The 27158-nt window shown below is 40.0% G+C and overlaps 1 protein-coding gene across 1 annotated transcript in view; it reads right to left on the minus strand.

Moving 5' to 3' along the window:
* The window catches only part of TINAG (tubulointerstitial nephritis antigen), a gene marked incomplete at both ends in the record, with an annotated part of 48165 nt that overhangs the window by 18769 nt on the left and 2238 nt on the right, over window positions 1–27158 (minus strand). Inside the window, 5 exons of the mRNA XM_080615643.1 lie at window positions 8016–8166; window positions 10370–10493; window positions 20068–20182; window positions 23494–23583; window positions 24610–24673. Of these exons, the coding sequence (XP_080471769.1) occupies window positions 8016–8166; window positions 10370–10493; window positions 20068–20182; window positions 23494–23583; window positions 24610–24673 (544 nt within the window). The remainder of the gene's footprint in view (window positions 1–8015; window positions 8167–10369; window positions 10494–20067; window positions 20183–23493; window positions 23584–24609; window positions 24674–27158) is intronic.

Consider the following 27158-nt stretch of genomic DNA (forward strand, 5'->3'; position numbering starts at 1 on the left):
TATTTTTACTTTTTTTTAAAAGAAACAAACAAAAAAAATCTTCTAATAACAAAGAAGATTTTATTTTTCCAACACATTTGTGAGACCTCACTTGGAGTATTGTGTACAATTCTGGTGTCCACAACATGAAAATGATATGGAAATGTTAGAGCAAGTCCAGAGGAGGGCCACGAGGATGATCAGGGGACTGAAGCACCTCCCGTATGAAGATAGGCTGAGAAAGTTGGGGCTGTTCAGCCTGGAGAAGAGAAAGCTGCATGGAGACCTCATAGCAGCCTTCCAGTATCTGAAGGGGGCCTACAAGGATGCTGGGGAGGGACCCTTCATCAGGGATTGTAGTGATAGGACAAAGGGTAATGGGTTAAAACAAACAGGAGAAGTTTAGATTGGATATAAGGAAGACGTTCTTTACTGTGAGGGTGGTGAGGCTCTGGAATGGGTTGCCCAAGGAAGTTGTGAATGCTCCATCCCTGGTGGTGTTCATGCCAGGTTGGACAGAGCTTTGGGTGACATGGTTTAGTGTGAGGTGTCCCTGCCCATGCCAGAGGGATTGAAAGTAGATGATCTTAAGGTCCTTTCCAACCCTAACTATTCCATGATTCTGTGATTCTATTTCTAGTTGCAGGCTTCAAAGACTTAAAGACATTTAACAGATGTTGACAGATAAGTGACTGTGGAGGAGTTGTGATAACTCACGTGTGACTTATACTCTTGTTAATTTTGGATTTGAAAATCTTCAAAGTGCTAAAATCAAATGAGCTTTGAAGCACAGGTTAGAAGCCTTCATTGCATTCAAGAATGAAGAAGGGCAATAAAAATGAGGTGGTTTCAAGGAAAGGTAAAGAAGTGTTTTAATTCTTTACCTTGGCAATACGTCAAATGAATTGCTGCTTCTGCAGTAAGTTTATTTCAAGTAGCTTATCATGAATTGTTCAGCCATTTTGACTGCTTGGCTTAGCTGAACATCCTTTTTACTTCAAAAAAATGAAGGAAAAAGGGTGTATTTAAAATGCACCTACTAAAAATCTCAAAGGTGCACTGAATCTTCCTCTTATTATTTTATGCTTTTTATGAGATATTGCAACCGTCTAGTTTTCTACTTTGCATTGCTAGATGTTTCCAAAACAATATATGCATTTCTATACAATGCCAAGGAGGCTTATGAGAAGGTTCTTTTTAAAGAGTCTAATTAAATAGTTCATTAAAGCAGAATATTTTAAAATAGGCAGTCTTATTAAAAGGATATGCACTTAGGTAGCTCGCCAATTGTACTGAACTTTCTGAACCTGAAGAAATGAAAACTGTATTTCATTTAATGTTTTAGTTTTTTTCATTTATGTTTGCCTATGTATACTTAGTTGCCAGGAATTTTACAAGATGAGCACATATATGCTTCAGCTACTTTGAATAAATCATCGGATTTTCCTATTAACATTTGGTGGTATAAAAATTGACCCGAAGAGAATGTCTTTTTGCTTACAAAATTCTTTCTGCCTGAGCTAGACCAACACACACAGAAGCTCGAAAAAGCATTAATTCTGCCTGCTTGAAAAAAGATCTTCCGTCCAAAGTTGTTAGGTTGTTAGGGTGTCATTACTTAGGTACTCACTGGCAACCTCTTTTATTCCCTTCTGAATATCTAAAGTTATTCTTGATTCCCAGATTTCCAATGGGCAATGGTAAGCTTTTAGGCCAAATATACATGAGCTGTTAATAATAATTTAAACATTTCTTATGTTTTGCTTCTATTGTTAAATAAAAAGAAACCTTTGTTTTATATATGTAGACATATCATATATGTATTTATAAAATGTATCTATCTCTACATACATAATCATTCTAGTCACCACTGATCACCAATTTCCAAAAGAAATATACTGCTGCTGACTGTAGTCAGGCCTTTAAGGCAAGTAAGGTGAACAGATAATCTCCTCAGAGCATGATCTGATATAGGCAGGGCAGGAGCAGGTGATTGCAACCCTGTGTAAGAAATGGTATGACACTATTCCTCAGTTGTACTTAGAAACATCTCAGAGGGAGACAACAAAGTAAAAATTCATTCCTGGAGTAGGGATTTTTTCCCCTCCTTTCAGTTGGATTGTCCCTCTGGAGTTGTCACTGGTTCTGCATGGATGGGTCTTAATTCTGTGGCAATAGAAGTGAAGCACCGAGTGACACCGGCACACTGGAGCTGTGTGGTAATCCAAACTTGACAATTCATTCTGGACTAACAGTCACTTTTGAATCCTTTCACTAACCATATTCTGTAGTAATGATTAACAGAATTCAACAGCTCTGAAACATGAGTTTGTACATGCTGAAGCATCAGAACAGTAAACATTAAATGCATTTCAGGAAGACCTTACCAGAAGAGTCATAGAGGAAAAATAAAATAGAGACATAAATAAGTGCATTTATATGCACATACACATACACATATAGAAAAATACTACCAGGAGCAAGCAGCATTCAGAGAGAAGCAGCAAAAGTCTGCAGTATGTTCCTGTATTCTTGACAGAATTTATCTGAAGTCATGTTTATATGTTCAATCTAATGAAAATTTTTGTGGTTTTATCATATTTGAATTGTGTTGAATTTTATCATATTTGAATTGTGAGGTGAGAATATAATCTCAAATATTAGACTATGTTATTAGCAAGTTGACCAAAACTAATAGCAATAACATCCTTATCATACCTGGAAATTGCTAAGAGCCCAAGGTACAAATCAGATCAAGCTTTGATTAGAAGCAGTATTTGTGTTCAAATGTGTAACCTTTTACTATCTGAAAATAAAATGTTTCTTCCTCATCTTAAAGTCTATAACCTTTTAATTTCCCTTATTAGATAAAATAGGTGTTTTCAAACCACACTGATTCCTCCTAAATTGTGGCTTGCAACTGAAATGCCTAAAATGAATAATAAATAGAGATAGAATATGGTTTTATTCTTTAATTGATGGAGAAAGAGAGAGAGAGAGAGTTTGACAGTAATTCTGCTCCCCCTGGAGAGACTTCACTATTAATTGGGTGCTCAGTGATTCTGTCAAGTCAGGTCTCAGAACTGGCCTAACCTCATTGAGCTTTACGAAGGTCTTTCATTGACTTCAGTGAGGATAGTCAAAGTCAGCACTTGATTTTCCTCAAAATCTATAAAAATCATGAGATAAGCATACTTCAGAAATCAGGAAAACAGAAGATTTAAAACAGTATTGAACACCTGCTGTGAAAATTTACAAGCCCACAAAGAAAATCAATGCACTTTCTCCCTATTGCAAGGAATGGGGATAATGAAAAAAATTGATTGCAATATATTGGTTCATAAATAAAAGTCACCTGAAAGTGCAAGGAAGCAAGCACTATTTAACAGGGCTCATTCAAAAGACACTTCAGACTTATATTATGAATTTACATCTTTTTTCATTGTCAAAAGTAAATGGTTATGGATTATAGGGTTTCAGCTACAAAAATTATTTAATTATCAGTCCAGTGAACCAAAAATATTTATTCTGTTTTTTGTTGTTGTCTATACTATTTACTCTTGGCCACTGTCAAAGACAAAATATTGGGCTAGATGGACCCTTTCTCAGATACAGCATAGCCATTGTTGTGGTCTTCCAGTATCTGTTCTCACAAATATTTGGATATTTTCCCTAAGGTGTTTATTTGTGTCTGGAACTCTTGGAAGAGGACTTGAAATATCATTTAAACTTCAGGAAACAAAATCAGGATTAAGGAATATTGTTTATAAAAATAGTTGAGTAGACATTTTCATGTACACTGACAATGAATCAGTGATCAGGGACAAGAATGGGTAGCAAGCAAAGGTCTGTAAGAGCTCAGTGATGTTGTACACATTGCAGCTGACTCTACAGGGACAAGAAAGCTGGATGAATGACTAAGAAAATAGTCTCAGACTGTGAAGATGTATTCGAGATCTAGATAGTCTCCGAAAATCTGTGGTTGTTCTCACAACTGCCTGGCAGGTTCTTTAATCACTCACCACTGATCACCATTAAGCTACAAGAAGCTGGTGAATACTACAGGGCATATCTGGCGACTGAGCAATAATACAAGTACTGGGGACTTACCCCAGGTTCCAATATAGGTTGGGCAACGACCTGTTAGAGAGCAGTGTAGGGGAGAGGGACCTGGGGGTCCTAGTGGATGGCAGGATGACCATGAGCCAACACTGTGCCCTTGTGGCCAAGAAGGCCAATGGCATCCTGGGGTGTATTAGAACGGGGGTGGTTAGTAGGTCGAGAGAGGTCCTCCTTCCCCTCTACTCTGCCCTGGTGAGACCGCATCTGGAATATTGTGTCCAGTTCTGGGCCCCTCAGTTCAAGAAGGACAGGGACCTGCTGGAGAGAGTCCAGTGCAGGGCAACTAAGATGATTAAGGGAGTGGAGCACCTCCCTTATGAGGGAAGGCTGAGGGAGCTGGGTCTCTATAGTTTGGAGAAGAGGAGACTGCGGGGTGACCTCATTAGTGTATCTAAATATATAAAGGGGGAGTGTCACGAGGATGGAGCCAGGCTCTTCTCAGTGGCAAACAATGACAGGACAAGGGGTAATGGGTACAAACTGGAACACAAGAGGTTCCACTTAAACTTGAGAAGAAACTTCTCAGTGAGGGTGACAGAACACTGGAACAGGCTGCCCAGGGGGGTTGTGGAGTCTCCTTCTCTGGAGACATTCAAAAGCCGCCTGGACACCTTCCTGTGTAACCTTATTTAGGTGTTCCTGCTCCGGCAGGGGGATTGGACTAGATGATCTTTTGAGGTCCCTTCCAATCTCTAACATACTGTGATACTGTGATACTGTGACTTGGGAAGTGAAAAGACAGTTCCCAGGTGTGCTCTGGTGAACTCAGGTGCCCTGCCTGTATGCTTCCAGCCTTACAGGAGTCAGAAAGCCTGCTGTGCACAGTACTTTCACACTGGTGCTCTGCGGTCAGCCAGGGAGCAATCTTCTCACTACTTCATTTACACCAGCACGAGCTCTTGCGTGAGTACAGCTTGGTTGATAACCAAGTGCCTCATACAGTCTCAGTCTGCCACATTTTCCTTATAGAAATAAGCTAACTATACTTAATCTGCCTCTGCAGAGCAGGCAGTGTCACTAACCACACTGCTTCAGGTGAAAGAAATTTAGCTTTCTAATACAGGAAGAATCTTACTACTATGAGCTCATGGTGGTTATGCCCACGCAGAGATAACAGTCAGAGGGAACAGAAAACTAGGCAGTTTTCCTGTTGTTGCATTCTTTATGGCTTTTCCTCTGAAACTAGATTGCTCCAACTGTTGTGGAGATAATACTTATTAAAATGGATCTCTTATCTTACCTATGCCGGCAATTCTTGTTCTCCTGTCCTCAACATTGTAATCAAGCAAACAATCCAGTGAGAAAGAGTATTTACTCTCTTAGGAACATGAGTTACTGACTAAAGGAGCCTGTTTTGGGGCTTACAGAAAAGTGTTTGTTAAAATGTTACGTTATAATTTTCATTTGTTCATGAATGAAGCCTCTGGCCATGAAGTAAAACCCTCATTAGTTGTTGATGGGTTTTTGGATAGAATCCATTAGTGCCTACAGTAATCGTCCAACTAAAGGGTCTCACACTTAAAACCTTTAAACCCTGAGACAGAAAGACAGAGGAACACATATTTACACATGTAAATTCTCCACATAGCAATGCAAAATCCATGTCAGATCAGAAATAGCTTGGTACGCTAGAAGAAATCAGAATGATCACTTTTTATACTGTGTCTGTGTGAATGACAGTGCTTTGGTCTTCACTTAGATTCCAGGCTGCCATGTCAAATGTGACGTCTGATGCATCATGTCAGACATTCTTTTGCTCTTTCCATGGTTTGTTTCTTTGTTTGTTTTTAAACTAAAATTTAAAGTTGACAGACAGCAGACCCAAGATACTTCTGTCTGTCAGTATCAGGTATATCAAAGCCAGAGTAAGTGGTAAATGTATGAAAGTGAGAGAGGAAATAGATTTTGGTAGTGAGCAGGAAAGATAAAATATTTTCTATAATTTCTGCTGAGAAACAGCAGAATGTAACACAGTATATAAAATCTGGTTGTTGCAAATTCTCCTGGGAGCCATTTCCAGGTACATGAAATTCAAGAGGTTGACTAAGAACACGCAACACAGATTTACCATGGTAAGTTATGCCTCACCATGATGAGATGATGAGATGACCTGGCCGTGATGAAATGACTGCCTCTACAGAGAATAAGAAAAGCAGTGGACATCATTTTCCTTGACTTTATGGTGTTTTCAGCATGGTCTTCTGTGGTGCTGTTCTAGTTTATTGGACTAGATAAACTGCTTACAAGGTCAGTAACTGAACTGAACTGGCATGCCGACAGGCCTAAAGATCAAAGTAACTGGTGCCTGTTTGCTAGTGGCATTCTTCAGGAGTCAACACAGCTACAACACTGTTTTGCATCTCAATAGAGATTTGGACAGTGGGACATAGGGCAGTAAGGCACCCTTAGTAAATTTGTGGAGGATGCCAAATTGGTGGGGAGTGGTCAGCATGCAGGCCTTTCATTCAGAGCAACACTACAGGCTAGAGAAATGAGCTGACAGAAACCTCATGAAGTTCAAAAAAGGCAGAAAAAAATCCTGCTTCTGAGCCAGAGCTGCCCATGCAGAAGCATTGGCAGGGCATTGCCTGTGCAGAAGGCAGTTTCACAGAGAATGACCTGTGGTACTGATGAGCTGAAAGTTGAATATGAGTCAGCAGTGGGCCCTGTCAGCAAACACTGACAATCTTAGCAAGAATATAGCCAAGACATTGTTAGAAGTTATTATTCCCTTCAAATTGTCACTTTTGTGGTTACATCTGTGGTACTGTATGGGATCCCCAGTAAAGACAATGACAAACTAAGCAAATCCAATGGCAGGCACTTAGAGGTCTGAAGCATATGACATGCAAAGAGGGGGTGAGACAGCTAGATTTGTTTAGCCCAGAGAAGTGAAAGCTAAAAAGGAATCTAGCTACTGTCTTTCACTATGTAACAAGAGGTTATAGAGGAGACAGAACAAGACTCTTCTTGGAGATACACAGCGAAAAGCGGAAAGGTACCATCACAGGCTGTACCAAGGAATATGATGATTAGATATACAAAAAAGCATATGTTTGACCACAAAAGTAGTCCTGAAGGAAAGGCTGTGGAACCTCCATTCTTGGAGATACTCAGAATATGACAGGGGATATGGCTTGAGCAGCCTGATCTAATTTCAGAGTTAGTCATGCTTTGAGCAGAAAGTTGAAGAAAAACTTCATTCCAAGCTAAATCATTCTGTGATTCTAAAAATTATTATATGGAATTTTAAAAAGCTTCTAGCTTTTTGTGTGGAGCTTGAGAGCTGTGAATTTTGCTTAGTCCCACCTGAAGGAAAAAGGGTCTTGATAAATTCTTTGCTACAGTGTCGCATTCTGGCACAATCTTGGGATGGGATGATTACTATTTGCTTTATAGAAAGATAATGTTTGATCTTTTTGAATATTCAAATTGTTGTCTCATGCAACTGGCTGCTTATTCAAGGTTGTTTAATGTGAAGAGCCTGTAACCCAAGAACCGTAGAAGTTTTGAATTCCCTTACAGTATTGTCTTTGACATAAAAACCTTTCTTGTTTTTCTTGCTTTTAGAGAGGATACCATTTTCCTCAGTTGTGTTACAGCTAATAACAACATCTAGATGCAATAACGCTTAAACGGGAGCAGGATGGTTGAACAGTTTTCTCTCTGAGAGCCCTCATTCAAAATAATCTTCACTCACTTCTTCAGGAGTGCTTGTAGTTCTTCATAAAAGTGATTTAAAGAAGGTATAAATGAGAGAAAGTGGTACTCTTGATGAAGTAATACGGTTAACTGGGGCAAAGCCAAATATTTCTTTTTGAAAGGTCAGAAATCATCATTATAACACAAGCAAACTGTATCTTAAGCAACTGGATCAATTTAAAATAACCTAGACAGATGGATTAAATATTTACCCATGTGTTTTCAGATATCTCCAAGCACCGTCAATACTTCCACCATTACATCCGTGTTGATTCCTGGTATCACAAGAGATCAAATTCTGAACGGAAAGGTTGTCTGTGATCTGACCATCAGAATGAATTGCTATTCTATCTGCTGCAACACCTGTTTTGAAACAAATATTCCATTATCAAAACCAAATAATTACAGCTTCACATTGGTTATTGTGAAATAGGGACTGAAATACAACTTCAATATTTTCTGTCTGTGCAGATATCTTCACAAAGCAATACAGATTTAATCTGTACAGACTTTCGAGAGAGGATGGTGAAACTGCAAATCATCATGAGCAACTTTGCTGTAAATCAACAGATTTACTGGTTATCATAAAGTCCCATATATTTAAACACCAAATGAAGCATTTACGTAATTTAGTCTGATAGTTTCTAACATGTTTGTAAATGCATATTAATTTCTGTTTGACTTCGGCAGAAGATGCAAATACTCCCCCACCTCTCTGCAGCTGAATCTCCAAATCTCTCTTCTTTCTTTTCTATCTTCCCTTTCTTTGGTTGAGAAAAAGAAGAAAGGCGAAAATGAACAGTCATATGAAGAAAAAATTCAAGACTGAAAGTACATATTGGTTTTAGTGGAAAGAATATTTGGAATTGTTCATACTAATGTGTAGTAAGTGGGATTCAATGGACCAACCTTCCTTATCACACAAAATTTCTCTTCTGAGATAGATACCTTAGATGTCTGAACTCAATCAGATAGTCATAATTCTAAATACTAATATATTTATGCACTGATTTGAAGGCAAACTAGGCTAAGTTGTGTGTGAAATTAAGCTACTCCTCCTTTCTTTAATGAGTGACAATGAAACAACTATTAGGCCCTAATCCCAGTCATTACCTATTCTTAAATTATATTTTTATTATTGTTACCCTTTATTTTTCCACCTGAAAAGAATAAAAAGCACCCGCCTTGAAATCTAAAGCCCTATGAAAATCAGCACTAACTTCAGTGAACTTTGGACATGACTTCAGAAGAGTCAATCTGCTGATGACAACTGATAGCAACTGTGTTCTTTGCTTTGGTAAGGTGTCACATGAAGGTGAATTTATTTTCATAGATGTAAAAACTTTTTACTGAAGAGCTCTGGAATACTTACATGAGTTACTCATTATAAGAAAAAGGATGCAGTAGTGACTGTCTATTTGTTGAGCAACAATTAATCTTACCTAGAAGGCTTGAAAATTTGGATTGAAAATGCTAGGGGCACCTAAACAACATGGGAAGGCATCTCATAGTATTTAGCATTGAAAAGAACTATATGAATTAAGATCAAAGGTTTCAATTACGAAAGGGAAAATTTAGGCTGAATATCTGGAAAGTCTTTCCCTCTGTAAACTCTGTTCATCTTTGCAATAATTTGTCCAGAGAGCTGCTAGAGCTTTCTTGGTTTCCTCTTTTATAGCTACACTGAACAAGACATATTGGTAACAGAGTGCCTTCAGTCTGTCTTTGTCAGGGAGCTGGAATTAACTGAACTAAATGTTCCTTTCCTTCTCTTACTGCTGTGATTTAAGGAAGTGGTTGCAGAAACCTACACCCATGAGGACCCACTGGCCAGATTAAGTCATAAAGACTGATTGCAAAATTTTTCTTCTCTATCTTTATATGTACCAATATATACTGAGATTTACTGCAACATAAGAAAAATGAACATAAATGATTGCTGTACCTTCTTTTGAGAAAGTGGCACAAACACTTGTGTCCTTTTCTTATAAAACCAGAGGTTGCAGCACATGCAGTTTGAATTACCTTACTGACATTTCCTTGCTTGCCGAATCTGAAAACAGTTACTTCCACAAATATCTGAGCAGTTTCAGGGTTTTTTTCTCATGAAATTATTGATAAGGTTATACTTAATTTGCTGGAATAGCAACGGTTGGACAATGGTAAATGCACAAATGTAAACATACATTAAAGACAAAAATAAAGCCCCCTTGTTTTAAACTTTGAAGTCAAGAATGCAATTGTGCAAGCAAGGGGTGCAGGTTTTTAAAAAGTTACTCTATCAATTACAAAAAATTGTGTTAGTAAATTTATTTTCTACTTTCTGTCACCAAAACACCTCACTGTGTTACATGAACTTGTGAAAAGTAAACAAAGCTCTACAGCTTCGATTGACTCTTAAGACTTCAGGACAACTTAAAGGGAAAGCTGTAGAAATTTAAATGTTCTTATTTGGTGATAAAAAGTGAACAGTGGGCTGAAGTTACTCCATTAATAATCACTACAAGTTTTCACCGCACACCTAACATCGAAGACATTTTTTTAAGGAGAAAAAAAATAATATTACTTGCGGTTGAAAAAGCCCAGGATGCGCCACAGTTTCGTTGATCCAGAGGATCATGAATCCACTCAGGCCATGCATAAGTGGCTGCAAAAAATGCAGGAAAGTTTTCTTCTGGAAGTGATTTTCCCTAAAACAAAATGTATATGCTTCAATACTTAATTTTATCTTATATTTTACCCTAAATTTATTTTTAAAGTTCTTAATTTTCAAAATGAGGAAACCCAAAGCATTGGCATCTGTGGCTTCCTCAGCACCAATGTGATGGTTACACTGTGGCTGAGAACTGTGGACCTCCTGAGAGCAGCAGGGTTCTGGCACTTCACTAGCTGAGCTGGAAAGCTGAGCTCCACCACTGTCAACCTGAATAGCCTTCTAGTTTCTCTCTGATTTTTATTTCAAACAACAATTCCCTATGAAACACGTTAATTATGACCATATAATTAATTATGGCATTTTTGGAAAGAAAAGCCTTCTACTACAAACAGCAAAGAAATTAGTTACCTGTTACCTTATTCTCCTTGACACACGGCTGTAGGTAGGAAATTTTAGTCACAGGGAGGCATCAGTGTACCATTGATCATTGTGTATCATTGATTTGTGTTTTACACAGAGGTTTTTCAATCTCCAGCACCTATTCCAGAACAAAACCCAGTGATTTTCCTTTTGCACTGCTCTCCAATGTTGTGTAGATGAAAATTCATGGTCCGTTTACTAAAGCCATTTAGACAGCCAATTTTGGCATCTTCATCTCTTAGCCTTGATTTATATCCTCCAAACTTTGCATATCTGCATATGAGAGAACCATCTGGTACAACTGCTATTAATTTGTTTTGTGTTCAACATACCAAAACCATTGATCCATGTTTGTGCTTTTTTTTTTTTTGCTGTTGAACTTTATGGAATGATTGCTTCTGCTGTTCAGGGAAATAGGAATAGCCACTTAGAATGACAATATTAGTCCATCCAGTCCATCAGTTTGTCTCAAACAATTGTTGACAACATCTGTTTTAGAGGAAAATACAATATACAAACCACAATAATCTGTTCCTAAGCAAAACATTTCCTGATGCTTTCTTAAAAACAGCCTCATATCCTGAAGCACGATAGCTTCAATCCTGTCCAAATTTCTTTATTTTACTTTGATTTACTTAGTCTTCTAATTTTGTCCTTGCTGAACCGCTTTTCTAAATTACTTGTATGACTTATAAGATTACATACCTATTCCTAAAATGATTCAAACTTTTGAGCTCAGTTTTTTCAAACTATTTAAAGACACTCTGGGAAACCAAACTTTACGACTTTGGTTGTATCCAGAACACTTTGTTGTGTATGCTGGGAAACAGCATTGCCTCCATCTACCTTGTACACCTGTGTTTCCCGTTGAAACCCATGACTGAGAAGTGATTAGAGATAAAAGCAGCTTGCACCTTAGCTCTGTATCATAAAATCACAGAATCATAGAATAGTTAGGGTTGGAAAGGACCTTAAATTCCTCTAGTTCCAACCCCCCCACCATGGGCAGGGACATCTCACACTAAACCATGCCACCCAAGGCTCTGTCCAACCTGGCCTTGAAAACCACCAGGGATGGAGCATTCACAACCTCCTTGGGCAAACCATTCCAGAGCCTCACCACCCTTACAGTAAAGAACTTCCTCCTTATATCCAATCAAACTTCCCCTATTTAAGTTTTAACCTATTACCCCTTGTCCTATCACTACAGTTCCTAATGAATAGACCCTCCCCAGCATTCCTATAGCCCCCCTTCAGATACTGGAAGGTTGCTATGAGGTCTCCACGCAGCCTTCTCTTCTCCAGGCTCAACAGCCCCAACTTTCTCAGCCTGTCCTCATACGGGAGGTGCTCCAGTCCCCTGATCATCCTCATGGCCCTCCTCGGCACTTGTTCCAACAGTTCCATGTCCTTTTTATGTTGAGGACACCAGAACTGTACACAATACTCCAAGTGAGGTCTCACGAGAGCAGAGTAGAGGGCAGGATCACCTCCTTCGACCTGCTGGTCACGCTCCTTTTTGATGCAGCCCAGGATACGGTTGGCTTTCTGGGCTGCGTGCGCACACTGAAGCCAGCTCATGTTCAGTTTCTAATCGACCAACGCCCCCAAGTCCTTCTCTGCAGGGCTGCTCTGAATCTCTTCTCTGCCCAACCTGTAGCTGTGCCTGGGATTGCTCCAATCCAGGTGTAGGACCTTGCGCTTGGCATGGTTAAACTTCATCAGGTTGGCATCAGCCCACCTCACAAGCGTGTCGAGGTCTCTCTGGATGACATTCCTTCCCTCCAGCATATCAACCGAACCACACAGCTTGGTGTCATCACGAAACTTGCTGAGGGTGCTCTCAATCCCACTGTCCATGTCATTGACAAAGATGTTGAACAGGCTGGTCCCAACACTGAACACGAGCCATTGACCACAGCTCTTTGCGTGAGGCCATCCAGTCAGTTCTTTCTCCACCGAGTGGTCCATTCATCAAATTGATGTCTCTCCAATTTAGAAACAAGGATGTCGTGTGGGACAGCATCGAACGCTTTGCACAAGTCCAGGTAGATGACGTCAACTGCTCTGCCCCTGTCCATCAGTTTCGTAGCCCCATCATAGAAGGCCACCAAATTGGTCAGGCAGGATTTCCCCTTAGTGAAGCCATGCTGGCTGTCACCAACCACCTCCTTGTTTTTCATGTGCCTTAGCATGCCTTCTAGGAGAATCTGCTCCAAGATTTTGCCAGGCACAGAGGTGAGACTGACGGGTCTGTAGTTCTTTGGGTCATCCATTTTCCTCTTCTGGAAAATGGGGGTTATATTTCCCTTTTTCCAGTCATCGGGAACTTCACCTGACTGCCATGGTCTTTCAAATATGATGGCCAGTGGCTTAGCAACTTCATTCGCCATCTCCTTTAGGACCCGCAGATGGATTTCATCAGGTCCCATGGACTTGTGTACATTCAGGTTCTTAAGATGGTCTCAAACCAGATGCTCTTCTACAGTGGGCCTAGGGCCATCATTCTCACAGTCCCTGCATCCGCCTTCCAAGACTTGGGTGGTGTGGTCAGAGCATTTGCCAGTGAAAACTGAGGCAAAGAAGTCATTAAAAACCTCAGTCTTCTCCAAATCCTGGGTAGCCAGTTCTGATAGCTTCCAGAGAAGGCCCACACTGTCCCTAGTCTGTCTTTTATTTGTAATGTACCTACAGAATCTCTTCCTGTTATCTTTCACATCCCTAACCAAGTTTAATTCTAACTGGGCCTTAGCTTTCCTAACCTGGTCCCTAGCTTCCCAGACATCATCCCTATATTCTTCCCAGGCCATCTGTCCCCACTCCCACCTTTATAAGCCTCTTTTTTCCCTTGAAGCTTCCTCAGCAGCTCCTTGTCCATTCATGGAGGTCTCCTGGCCATCCTGCTACACTTCCTTATAGTCGGGATACAACACTCCTGAGATTGTAGTAGGTGATCCTTGAATATCAACCAACAGTCTTGGGTCCCCCTGCCCTCTAGGAGTATATCCCATGGAACCTTATTAAGCAGGTTCCCGAAGAAGCCAAAGTCTGCTTTCTTGAACCTTATTAAGCAGGTTCCTGAAGAAGCCAAAGTCTGCTTTCTTGAAATCCAGGGCAGTGAGCTTGCTGCACGCTCTTCTCACTGTCTTGAGGATCTTGAACTTGACCATCTCATGATTGCTACAGCCAAGCCTGCCCTGGAGCATCACATTTCTAACCAGCCCTTCCCTGTTGGTGAGCACGAGGTCAAGCATGGCACCTCTCCTTGTTGGCTCCTCTATTACTTGCAGAAGGAAGTTGTCTTCCACACAATCGAGGGACCTCCTGGATTGCTTGTGCCGGGCTGTACCTTCACTCCAACAGATGTCAGGGTGATTGAAGTCCCCCATGAGAACAAGGGCCTGCGAGTGTGAGGCTGTTCCTATCTGTCTATAGAGCACTTCATCCACAGAGTCCTCTTGATCAGGCGGTCTGTAACAGATCCCCACAATAATGTCCCCCATCGCTGCTCTCCCTTTAACCTTGACCCACAAACTCTCTGCTGACTGATCACCTGTCTCCAGACAGAGTTCCATACTCTCCGGCGTATCACTGACATAGATAGCAACTCCCTCTCCCCGTCTGCTGAGCCTGTCTTTTCTAAAGAGCCTATAACCTTCCATTCCAACACTGCAGTCACAGGAGCAATCCCATCATGTTTCTTTGATGCCTATTATGTCATTCCCATAGACATGCACACATTCTAATTCCTCTTATTTGTTCCCCATACTATGGCGTTTGTATGGAGGCATCTGGGCCAAGCTCCAAATGAAGCTGGCTCATTGGCTGGGGCAGCTGAAATATCTCTGCATTACTCTGAGCACAAGCAAGGGACTTACTAGACCAGGCAGCCTCTCTGCAACATCCCTGATCCGAGTCCCTGGCAGGCAGCACACCTCCCTTGAAACTGAGTCAGGCTGACAGATGGGTGCCTCTGTGTCTTTCAAAGTAGAGCCCCCTAGTACTATGACCCGCCGCTTTTTCCTGGAGGCACCAGTAGTGATCCTACTTACAGGTGCATTAGCTGGCTGTTCACGTGGCAATGTGTGTGTATCTGACACTAAATTGGGATACAGACCCAACAGAGAGATTAATACAGTCTGTGGATATGCCTAGACCCGGTAAAACTCAAGCGCTTCTAGGTTCACTATGTTAGATGCAGACTGTGAGTTCTAAATACTATTAAAGTATACTGCAAACTGTTAAGTCACTTAAGTGCTTCTGAAAGTTTTGCCTGCAACCATAAAAAGCCAGTAATCTTTTATATCTTGCTAAAATATTAATCTCAATATTTTGATTAATCACTCTGAGAAGTCTGATTTTTCAAAAGCTTGTTAGATGCATGGGACTTGCAACCTCAAGTGGCACACAGAAGGCAACAGCTAATTTCAACAATATCTTGTTAAATTATTATGTTCATTATTAATGAGCAAGCACAAGCACAAGATTTACTTTGAAGATGAGACAAATCATACAGGTGAAATCCTAGACAAATAGTGTTTCTTTTACATGATAAAACTGCTCATTATCAACCAGTAAACAAGTAAAATTTGGCAAAGGTTGTTTAGCACACTTAAGAGGGCAGTGACTGCTTAGAATTTTACAAATGAAGCAGTTGAGAAAATAAAATTCTAGATAGATCTTTGGTCTGAAAAAATGTGTCACTTTATGTATTCCTAAACTGCTGGCAATGTATATAATAGCCTTATATTGTAAATCCCACAGCAAAATCCTCATTAATCTTCAGCCTTGCCATTTAGAAATGCATGATTGACCTGCAGCCAGAAGCATTAGCTTTTTATGGGAGAAGTTCCTATCCTGATATTGAGAAGCACTGCTGTGTCAAATATTTAGTCTAGACAATTGTTTTGCAACGTATGATCCATGAACCAGCATCAGATAGCACAATGCAATCAGCAAAAATGAATGAGTGGCAAACTATTTTTAAACCTTTATATGTATTCTCTGCAGCCAAGCTAGGCCAAAACAGGAAGGTAAGTGAATGTAAAAGAACACTCATACTTCGCCTATGACTTCAGAAGAGTTAGATGGCCCTTCAGAGAAAAAAGGACTGAAGGTGATGACTGGATTTGCAAATGTGGATATAGTTTTTCTGAGAAAAAGCAATATTTTTTTTTTTTAAGTAGGAAAAAAGTTTTGGACATCATTTGCTTTGTGAAAACGAAAGGGGTATGCATGACTTTCAGTTTACAAAAGAGAGATCTACAACTGCTGAGCTTTTTTACTATGAAAGCCATATATCTGTGGAACAGCTGGTGCACTTTCTGCACCTTCACATTTTATTTACATATATTTACTTCATAGAAAATGGTGCCTTATTACTAAACTATGTATTCCATTTTCTTGTAAGATGGCACTTAGGTGAGTACCTTGTTGCTGATGGGTTCAGACCCCGCTATTGCCTGAACACATACTGACAGAATACCACCAGAAGTGTATCACAATGTGTTTTAAAGGCATAGCAGGTATTTTTGTGCTTCACAGACCTTCAAGAACCATTACACTATCCCCTGTAGTAACACTTTCAAAATGCCTTCTCATATAACACACTTGACACTATTGGGGGCTCCAGTTCTGTCAGGAGTCACAACAGTTTTTGCGGTGTATTTAGCTGTGTGTCTATGTTCAGGTCTAGGCATAATCTGCAGCAGAGAGTACTCAGTTCAGATTTAGTTCTTGTTCCAAATCATTGATTTTTAGGAATTCTATTGTGACATCATTTTAAATTACCCTTCCAGATATATACATTCACCTTATTGAGCAGGTATAGTCTTTTATTAATAGCAGAGCTTTTGAAAACTCCATAAGCAATTTCAAGAAGTTTGTGTTTTCCCTAAGATGAAATGTAGCTCTGTCACACCATTTAATTTGAAATAATGTTAAAGAAGCTGTATTTGTAGTTGGAAAAGCTTCTACTCTACAACTAAACCTTTCAGGACTGCAGATAACTAGGACTCTGCCACAGATGTAATGGGTTAACACAGAAAGGCTTTACATTCTTTAGTCCTTTTTTCCATGCAATTGAGTAAGCAGCCCCTTCTATACAAAAAAGCTTTTCTCAAGCATCCCCCAAAGACAGTAGAAAATAATCAGAACAGCCAGAAACTATTATTCTATTATTTATTATCTAAATAGTAGAATAGTAGACCAGCAGCATGCTGAAGAAATTAGTTCCATTTAAAGTAAAAAAAAAAAAAAAAAAAAAGAGTTATTTTTAATGAATGAGTAGCTATGGTTCTCTTTCTACATCAGCAAACCTACTAGGTTTTAATCAGGTCAGTACAAGACGAAGCTCAAAATTTCTGAACACTAATTATAGCATTTTTATCAACTAAGTGTATGACTTTGGGCAAATGACTTGCAGTTTTCTCACTTGCAAAATGGGAAAGGCAGTAATAATCGCAGAGAATACATGAATATTTAATTACTGCCAATTTATCCACAATAAGTAACTAGTACATTGGCCTACAGGTAAATTAGTACTCAGCAAAGTCACTTAAAGGTCAAGCCATTAAGGTTTGGAGAATATCTGAAAAATATATAAAAGTCATTATTTCTGAATTTCGTCATTCATATCCTTTTACTCTCTTCTGAGTTGTCACCTAGTTACAGGTGAAGCTTAATGAAACACTGTCATGAAAACTCACTCTTTTTTTATCACTTAGGACTTTGTAAAAGTGTTAACATGCTTCACCAAATAGCAGTGACAGAAAATTATTCATGGAAGGTGAAGCAGAGTCTCTGAAAATCTGGTAAGATACTTATAAAGCACCTGGAAGTTAATGCCATTGCTGAGCCAAACCTGTGCTATGAATTTGCCAGATCATGCAGTGACAATAGGTATGGAGCTGGCTATGAGTGAATAAAACCTTTCTTTCTTTTTTTTTTTTTTAATATTTTTATGAAGTATTAAAACATGGCAGATAATAGAGAATTTCCTCAGGCAGAACAAGGACACTAAAGAGATTATGTTCTTCTAGAAAACTAGAGAATGGGACAGAATCAGGGAGATTTGGAGCTTTTCAGGAAGCTTCAGAGAAAAATATTTTTACATCAAGACTAGGTAAGACAGAAACTACTGGGGTAAGAGCAAGAAAGTTTTAATAATTCTGAAGAGAAACCATAGGAATGAAGCAGGCTTATGTACAATTACAATTCAAAGAAATTTTCTGCAAACTTAGAGAATTCTCCAGAGGCTGACAAAGTTAGACAGAGATTGTTATTTTGTAGTTTTAGCTTTTGTAAGTAAAGTAAAATATTTCCTTGAATCCTGTGCAAATCTTGTGTGTCCAGCAGTATGTAGGACTTCCTGAAGGCCAAATGTATGAGTGCACAAAGCTGGATTTCTGGAGAATAATGCACTGAAGCTCCTCAGGTGTCTGGCGGGGCCAAGGGTAGTTGGGTTGTGGCTCACAGATTTTTTAAAAATGTAACAGGTAGAGAAAACTTATCAGTGGAACAAAGACTTCAAGTAGTGTGTCTGCTAAAGCTATGGGAAACTTAATAATAATGATTAAATACACTAGACATAACGCAGGACCACTGAGTGACCAGCAACCCCAAACTAAATGGAAAAGAAGAAATATCACATAGAATTTCTGTAATGTTCCCTGTCTTGTTTTCCTAGGTGGGATTTCTCTCATCTAGCTAGATATCTAGTAATGTAGATGTCAACCTCTGAACTAGGCACGCGATATCCATTTTTTGATTCTCCTATATAAGTATCACGCTGTATTCCTGAAGGAAAAAACAACAGCAAGTCAACCCCAACTATCTTTAGCCTCAATGTAGTTAACTGGTAATTTGTAGCAGATACCTACTAAATCTTGCACTAAACCCTTTTGTATCATTGTCTTATTTTGACTTGCCATCTTGAACTGAAGTAGATCCTTCTGTGGCTGCAAGGAGCAGTCTAGCAAACCATAAAAGGCAAAACTCCAAAGCTTAGTATCTGTCAACTGCTTGCTCTGGTAACCCTCCATAGTGTAATTTTGAGCAAGATAGCCAGTGTGGGCCACAACCCAATGCCTCACCATGCTGATGCAGGAAGCTAACTGTGTGGGACAAAGAACCAATCTGCATCAACTAAATGGCTAGTATTGTTAAAATTGTTGCTTTGGCTAGCCTGGGTCAGGTGTCCTGTCCCCGCTTCCTCCCGGCCCCCTCTCCTCCCTGGCAGAGCATAAGACTCACAAAGTCCTTGGTCAGTCTAAACATCAGTGTTATCAGCTTTGTTCCTAGGCCAAAAGTAAAAAACACAGTGCTGCAACAGCTACTAAGAAGGAGAAAAACTGACTGCTACTGCTGAACCCAGGACACAGAGGTACATGGTTCTCCCCCTCTTTCCCGAATTCCCTGTCAAGTGGTAGCTTTGCACTGTAATTTTGTTTCTTCTAAGAAAGAAGCCAAGAAACTGATCCAAAGAATTGAAAAATCTGCTTTGGATTCAATAACTATGCATTTCTTCTTTAATTGCTTATCTTATTTACACAACTTAAATCACATTTGCTTTGTTGCAGAACTAAATATAAGAGCATAAATATATGATAGAAAATTTAATTTAGCTGCCATGAAAATGGCCGTGGCAAAGACACTTAGAAAGCTGGTAGTAGAGAATTATCTCATTTTCCCATTTTTCCCACCATTTTTCTTTCCATTTGGATAAACCTCCAGTCTTACACTGCATCTTTACATTGTTTTATCTTTTCAGAGCTTCTTTCAAAGACTGGTGTTTAGTCTCAGCTGGTAGTGTTAATGAATTATGACTAATTTAATCTTTTTTTTATGGCTACAGCTATGTGTGCAATGATTAACAAACGGAGGCAATAGTATGGAAGCATCCTAAAGAAGCAAAGATTTCAAACACCGATGATCTACAATGCTAAGGCAATACTGATGCATAGCTTCCCAAGGGATAATATTTGCTTTTGCTCCTCCTTGTTTGATTTCCATCAACAGGACCACACACTCTGTGACTTGGAGAACTATTCATATTCAGCACGGAAGCATTTAGCATATTTAACATGGAAGCATTTAGTATTAAATCCCTGAATCATAATCTTATAATTGCCCACATTTACTTTCCCATGTGATAAAGTTATTTTAAAAATTAACAACTGTACACTTACTGGAGGTTCTTTCATATTCAGCAAAGAATGAGATGGAGGGAAGGTGCCCAGGCGCTTTTTGAAACCTTCTTCCACTGTCATTCCCCAGAACTGAGTGTAGTTGGCAGCTTTCCATCTTCCTCACAGACAGAAAACAAACAGGCAAAACCCAGGTTAGAGACACCATTCACATTAATAACTTGCTTCTTTTTAAGAGCACCACTAACATCCAGAAATAATCTTTCCAATTACATTTCAAAACCTTGTATTTGATACAAAAAAGAAAACAGCCTAGAGAAGAGAAGCTGCATGGAGATTTCATAGAAGCCTTGCAGTATATGAAGGGAGCCTGTAAGGATGCTGGGGAGGGACTCTTCATTAGGGACTGTAGTGATAGGACAAGGGGTAACGGGTTCAAACTTAAACAGGGGAAGTTCAGAATCATAGAATAGTTAGGGTTGGAAAGGACGTTAAGATCATCTAGTTCCAACCCCCCTGCCATGGGCAGGGACACCCCACACTAAACCATGCCACCCAAGGCCTCATCCAACCTGGCCTTGAACACCACCAGGGATGGAGCATTCACAACCTCCCTGGGCAACCCATTCCAGTGCCTCACCACCCACCACCATAACAGTAAAGAATTTCTTCCTTATATCCAATCTAAACTTCAACTGTTTAATTTTTAACCGCTTACTCCTTGTCCTGTCACTACAGTCCCTGATGAATAGTCCATCCCCAACATCCTTGTAGGCCACCTTCAGATACTGGAAGGCTGCTATGAGGTCTAGAATGGTCATAGAATGGTTTGGGTTGGAAGGGTCCTTAAAGATCATAGAATCATAGAATAGTTAGGGTTGGAAAGGATCTTAAGATCATCAAGTTCCAATCCCCCCACCATGGGCAGGGACACCACACACTAAACCATGCCACCCAAGGCTCTGTCCAAACTGGCCTTGAACACCGCCAAGGATGGAGCATTCACAACTTCCTTGGGCGATCCATTCCAGTGCCTCACCACCCTCACAGTAAAGAATTTCTTCCTTATATCCAATCTAAACTTCCCCTGTTTAAGTCTGAACCCGTTACCCCTTGTCCTGTCACTACAGTCCCTAGTGAAGAGTTCCTCCCCAGCACCCTTGTAGGCCCCCTTCAGATACTGGAAGGCTGCTCTGAGGTCTCCACGCAGCCTTCTCTTCTCCAGGCTGAACAGCCCCAACTTTCTCAGCCTCTCTTCATACGGGAGGTGCTCCAGTCCCCTGATCATCCTCGTGGCCCTTCTTTGCACTTGTTCCAACAGTTCCATGTCCTTTTTATGTTGAGGACACCAGAACTGCACACAATACTCCAAGTGAGATCTCACGAGGGCAGAGTAGAGAGGCAGGATCACCTCCTTCGGCCTGCTGGTCACATTCCTTTTTGATGCAGCCCAGGATATGGTTGGCTTTCTGGGCTTCAAGAGCACACACTGAAGCTGGCTTATGTTCATTTTCTCATCGACCAGCACCCCCAAGTCCTTCTCTGCTCTGAATCTCTTCTCTGCCCAACCTGTAGCTGTGCCTGGGATTTCTCTGACCCAGATGTAGGACCTGGCACTTGGCATGGTTAAACTTCATAAGGTTGGCATCAGCCCACCTCACAAGCGTGTCAAGGTCCCTCTGGATGGCATTCTTTTCCTCCAGCGCATCAACCGAACCACACAGCTTGGTGTCATCTGCAAACTTGCTGAGGGGGCACTCAATCCCACTGTCCATGTCACCGACAAAGATAGTGACAAGACCAGTCTCAACACCAATCCCTGAGGGACACCACTCATTTCTGGTTTAGATTATATATAAAGAAGAAGGTCTTTACTGTGAGGGTGGTGAGGCCCTGGAATGGGTTGCCCAAAGAAGTGGTAAATGCTCCATCCTTGGCAGTTTTCAAAGCCAAGTTGGATAGAGCCTTGGGAACATGGTCTAGTGTGAGGCATTCTTGCCCATGGCAGAGGAGATGGAACTTGGTGATCTTAAGGTCTTTTCCAACCCAGACTATTCTATGACTCTATGATTTAGTACAGGCTCTTCTACTGTGAATAAGTGTAGGATAGAGCAATGCAACAGTGTATGGAAAGTGGTGATTTGAGGTCAGCATCATGTCAGCCTGCAGGAGACAAGCAAGCAATACTTCAAGGAAACACGTAACAGTGTTGTCTTGAAGTTATGCTCAAATTATGCTTCAGGTCAGATGCCCACAGAGAACTAACATCTTCATGTAGTGAGCTACATTGCCTTCAAGCTTTGGTGAACTAGCAGTGAGACACTGTTGAACCCAGTAGAAAACCTACCTGACACATTCTGCCTGAGTTTTACACCAATAGCCAGGTTGAAAGAGAGAGCTCTCTATGGCTGTTTAATTATTCCCTCCCTACTGTCAAGTAGACTAGACTGAGATTGCAGTGTTAACTGCAAACCGTGTGCACAACAGAAAAAAATTACCTTGAAGTCATAATCATCTAGAACACACTGAAATTTGTTATTACTAGAAAAGAACTGGGCCACAGGGGAGAACATTATTTTTGCCCAGTTCTTTCTTGCTTATGTATGAGGAGCAGGGAGGCAGAATTCTTGCTGCCCAAAAGAGAAGCCTCATTACTCTTGGTCTGTGTGTAGTCAGTGAAGAGTGCAAGTACCTGCAGAAGTTGAGTCATATCTCAGCTGGGCTTAACCACCCTGTGGCAAACCTTACCACTGACAAGAGGCAGGTGAAGGGCTCTGGGTGCCTAACTTAATTGTCTATCCTAAGTCAGTTGGTTTGAATGTCTCCCATGAAGTACAAAACGTTTTAGCATTGAATAACTATTTGAAATCTGGGCAATCTCAGTGGTAAATTTAGCATCTCATCTTCTAGGAAGGCAATCCCTATATCTGTCTGGAAATAGTCAGCAGGATACCACAGCACACTTCCTGCATTGAGGTGTCTGTAATCCCTCTGCACAACATGGGGAAAGCAAGAAATGGTAACAAGAGAAACACCGAGCTTCACGAAGTTCTGATATCCTGGTCCCCATTTGGCCTATCTTTTTCTCTTCCAACATTACCTAGAGTCCCATTATGTGGAACTGTGCTCTTGAGGGGGGAGAAAAATTACTTTAAAGAATAAGGGAATATTATCTAAATAACATATTGTGAGGAAAAGAAATTATACTAAATTTGTAGAAAGTTTTAGATAGATATTTACAATGTTGATTCTTACCAGCATGAGACTGTTGTGTTTTTTTTTCATTTAAAACTCTATAATCTGCCAGAGATTTAGGAAATTGTCACAGATGTACACTTACAGTCAAATTGCTGTAACGTAAGTAGGGAAAGGAGGAGTGACAAGGACTGCATAACTTGTAATTTACACATACGTACAATAAGCAGTACAGTGGTTTACAACAAAACCTTAAATGAAGAGTGTTCTCACCCATAATCTCCAGAATTGATGTGCTGAATTAAGTCTTGGCGAACAAGGCATATTTCTTTCGAACACTTCCAGAGACTTTGCAAGCATTTGCTGAAAGGGCAAGAATATCACTGAGCAGAAAATAAATTGTCAAAGGAAAAATATGTACTTTAACAGCAGAAGGAGGTTGGAGAAAAAACCCAAAAGTGTTAACGGTATAAATGTCACACAGTATTTATGAAAACACGATGCTACTTCTTGCTGTTTCACTACCAATGAATCCTAACTGGAACAGGGTGGGAAGGCTTACTGCTTAAGAGAAAGACTGTATTTGAAAAATTTTGCTTCCATCCAAGCATGAAAGAAAATGTCCTGTAAATGAGACCTTTTGAGAAAGCTTCACTCTGGAAACCCAGAAAGAAGCCATGTGTCGGTAGACACATTGCTCCAAAGACCCTGGGCTATAGTCAGGACAGCGGGAGCCCCAGCTCTTTTTGCATGCTGCTGGAGTCCCCTGGGCTTCCCTGGGGCTGGAGGTGCAAGGATATTTTTTGGAGCAGCAAAGCAGAGGGGCAGCTGAGGCAGCGAGCTGCTGGGACTGGCAGCAGAGCTCCCCTGCCTGCACCACCTGCTCCTGTTCCAAAGCAGAGAAAGGGATGCTCAAACAGTTGATCCCTTTCCTACGTAAATATACATATATATTCTTCCTTTATGAAATAATGTCAGGTTTCATCACTCATGCCAAAGAAACAGAGGAAAACATTCTAAAATAATCCCCTAAACTTTAATGCTATTTGTTTTGTCTGCATTCAGGTCAGTGTCCAACTCTAGGCTGAAACCATTTTGAGTTAAGTCAGAGCCAGCAGACTGACTGAGCAGGAACAGAATTAGGCCAGGGAGGTGGAGATTTTAATGCTTTAATTTTTATATCTTGATTAGAAAGCCCATGGGGTAACTTTTGCCATTCTTCTAAGTTGGCTGTAATCTAGTTCTATGATAGCTTAATACAGCACTACTCTTCCAGCTATTTTGATTTGATTACATGTTTAGTATGAATTTAAGAATGCTGACTACCTTAATTCCTCTTTCATGACATATGCTAAATAAAATCCAATTTTCTGTTCTCTAAAACATTACCAGGAATTGCAGTTGTCTTTAATTATTGCTCCTTCTTCGTAATATCGTCCAGCTCTATAGCAACCTGTCAACATAACATATCGATGTGTGAAAAAATTTATCATATTTTAAGTGAATTAACTCAAAACTCTTGCAACTATTGAATTAATTAGTTGTACGAAATGTGCAGAAATTATTCAGTTGAAAGTCAGCAACATTTATTCCCAGTTTCTTCCAAGTAATGAAGGTAGTTTGATGTATTTTAATTTTTTACCAGGTACATTATCATTCATAGTAAATAAAACCAACAACAGATTCAAAACACCCACTGAAAAATTATCTTACATGTAAAAAATAGAATTCTTCAAATAAAGTTATTTTTCAGTAATAAAAATCAATAGAATACTTTTCTAACAAAAATCATTTTCCATTTGTCAATTAAAATAGAAATAAGATTTTCCAGTTATAGGATTTTAAAAAAAAACTAATAACTACTCCAAACCCATTGTAATATTGTAATATAATCTTTTTCCTTCCCAGTTTAATTTCTTTTTGAAAAGCAGGTAGATCAATTATGTTTCAAGGAAACGTGTGTTTCATATTTCTCCAAACCCAATATAAAACCTAAATTGACTTTTCCAAAAAAAATAAATGCTTCTTAATTTTTTTCTTGGATAATACTTCTGTGAGAAAAGACTTTATATGTGTTCTAAAATCTTCCACACAACTTTCTTTGGTGTGCTTGATTGTCAAAACTTCAATAAAAGAAAGATCCAGAATCACAGAATCACAGGATGGTTTGGGTTGGAAGGGACCGTAAAGATCATCTAGTTCCAACCCCCCCGCCGTAGGCTGGGATACTTTTCAGTGAATCAGGTTGCTTAAAGCTCCATCCAGGCTGCCCTGGAAGAATGTCTGCACAGGACTTTGGATCAAGCTTATAACAAACATCGTACATTTATCACATGGGTCTTTGCTTTCCAGCCAGGTAGAGATCATAGTTCCTCCCTCACTGAAAAGGTTTAAAGTCAGAACCCTCAAGTTCTGCTTTCTCCTCCATTTTCAAGAAGCTTAAACCATATATCATATTACTATAGTGTTGACTTGCATTTGCAGTAGTATATCATGCTTTTTCCCTACCACAGATGTGAGGAAGGCCATCCTCCTCTCACGGTGAGGGCTGTCTGCCGTGTGCGCCTCAGCTGCCTAAACGTCCCTCGTTGGCATTAGCCATAGCAAATTTCATGCCGAAGTAAACTATTGCTGATGAACTAATTATATGTGCGTGCCTTTCCCTGTTAGTCATACAGCAGGCTATGTTAACGCAGATACGAGAGACGTCCCAGCCACACAGTCTGACATCCAAAGTGTCTGTTCTAATTCAGCTTCTGCTGAGAGATGAGGCGTTTTTCAGAGAATACATGATGCAATTTACTCAGATGTCACAGTCTGTCACAGTCTGCCACAAAATCAGCATCAGCAAGGAGCTGGAAGGAGGCATCCAGCAAGATAGGTACTTCAAATGCATCAAGGGAAGGAAGTACTGATGCAGCACCTGAGGGACAGAACCTCATCGGAGCTTTGCTGGCAGGCATAACCATGCCTGGGAAAAAATGCAAACCTGGACAAGTACAGAAGAATCTTTGAGAATGTTTAAGAATGCTTAGGGGACTGAAGATTAAAACCACACAATTTGTTTAGTCCAGCCAAATTAAGACTAAGAGGGCCAGGAATGCTGCCTGAGGCATCAGTGACAGAGGGCAGAGATATCGAAGCTGAAAGACGCTGTTTGCATGAGAACACAGCACGATAGTCTGGCTGTGAACATATTCAGTTGGAATATTAATATATTAAGTGTCAAATTAATTAATTTGAAGATGCAGCTTGATGACTTTATGAATGGGATTATAGGATGTGAAAATCATGGTTGGAAGGAAGAGTATTTGATAAACAAAGACTTTCCTTACAGTCCAGCATTCTTACAGGTCTTAATCTATTTGCCCACAGTACTGATGTAAATACTTCTGTCAGTGAAATGTCTCCAGGTTTATTCAGTTGTAGGTCAGACCTGACTGTGTGGTGCAAAAGCAATTAACGAACTCTCTGGATGTCACTTCTGTACCACGACCGGGATGAGACCCATTGTGTTGAATCTGACAGGACTCTTTCATACCATCAGAGTAACGGAAAGAAAAAGATAAACAATAAATATACTCAATAAATAAAACTATAGCAGTTCTTCTAATAACAAAAATTAAAATAGAAATTATTTTAAAAATCCAGAACTTCTATTTGGTATCTAAGGCAGGCATGTGCACAGTTTTTTAAGAAAGTACAAGGAAAGCCATCAGAAAACACTGAATTCTGGGTTCACAAAGGCAAAGTCAAAGCAATTCCATACTGTTAAACCAAAACTGGCCCTCCACATGCTGCACACCCATGGAAGAAGTCAAGTAACTCGCTGCTGCCATGCACCAAGTCAGTGAATAGATGGCAATGCAGAAATAAAGCACCAAGCGGTTTTATTGCTGCTCATTCCAGCTCATGTAAGCACTTCAGTTTATTGGTTT

The sequence above is a fragment of the Psittacula echo genome, assembly GCF_963264785.1.
Source record: "Psittacula echo genome assembly, chromosome: 4".
Lineage (NCBI taxonomy): Eukaryota > Metazoa > Chordata > Aves > Psittaciformes > Psittacidae > Psittacula > Psittacula echo.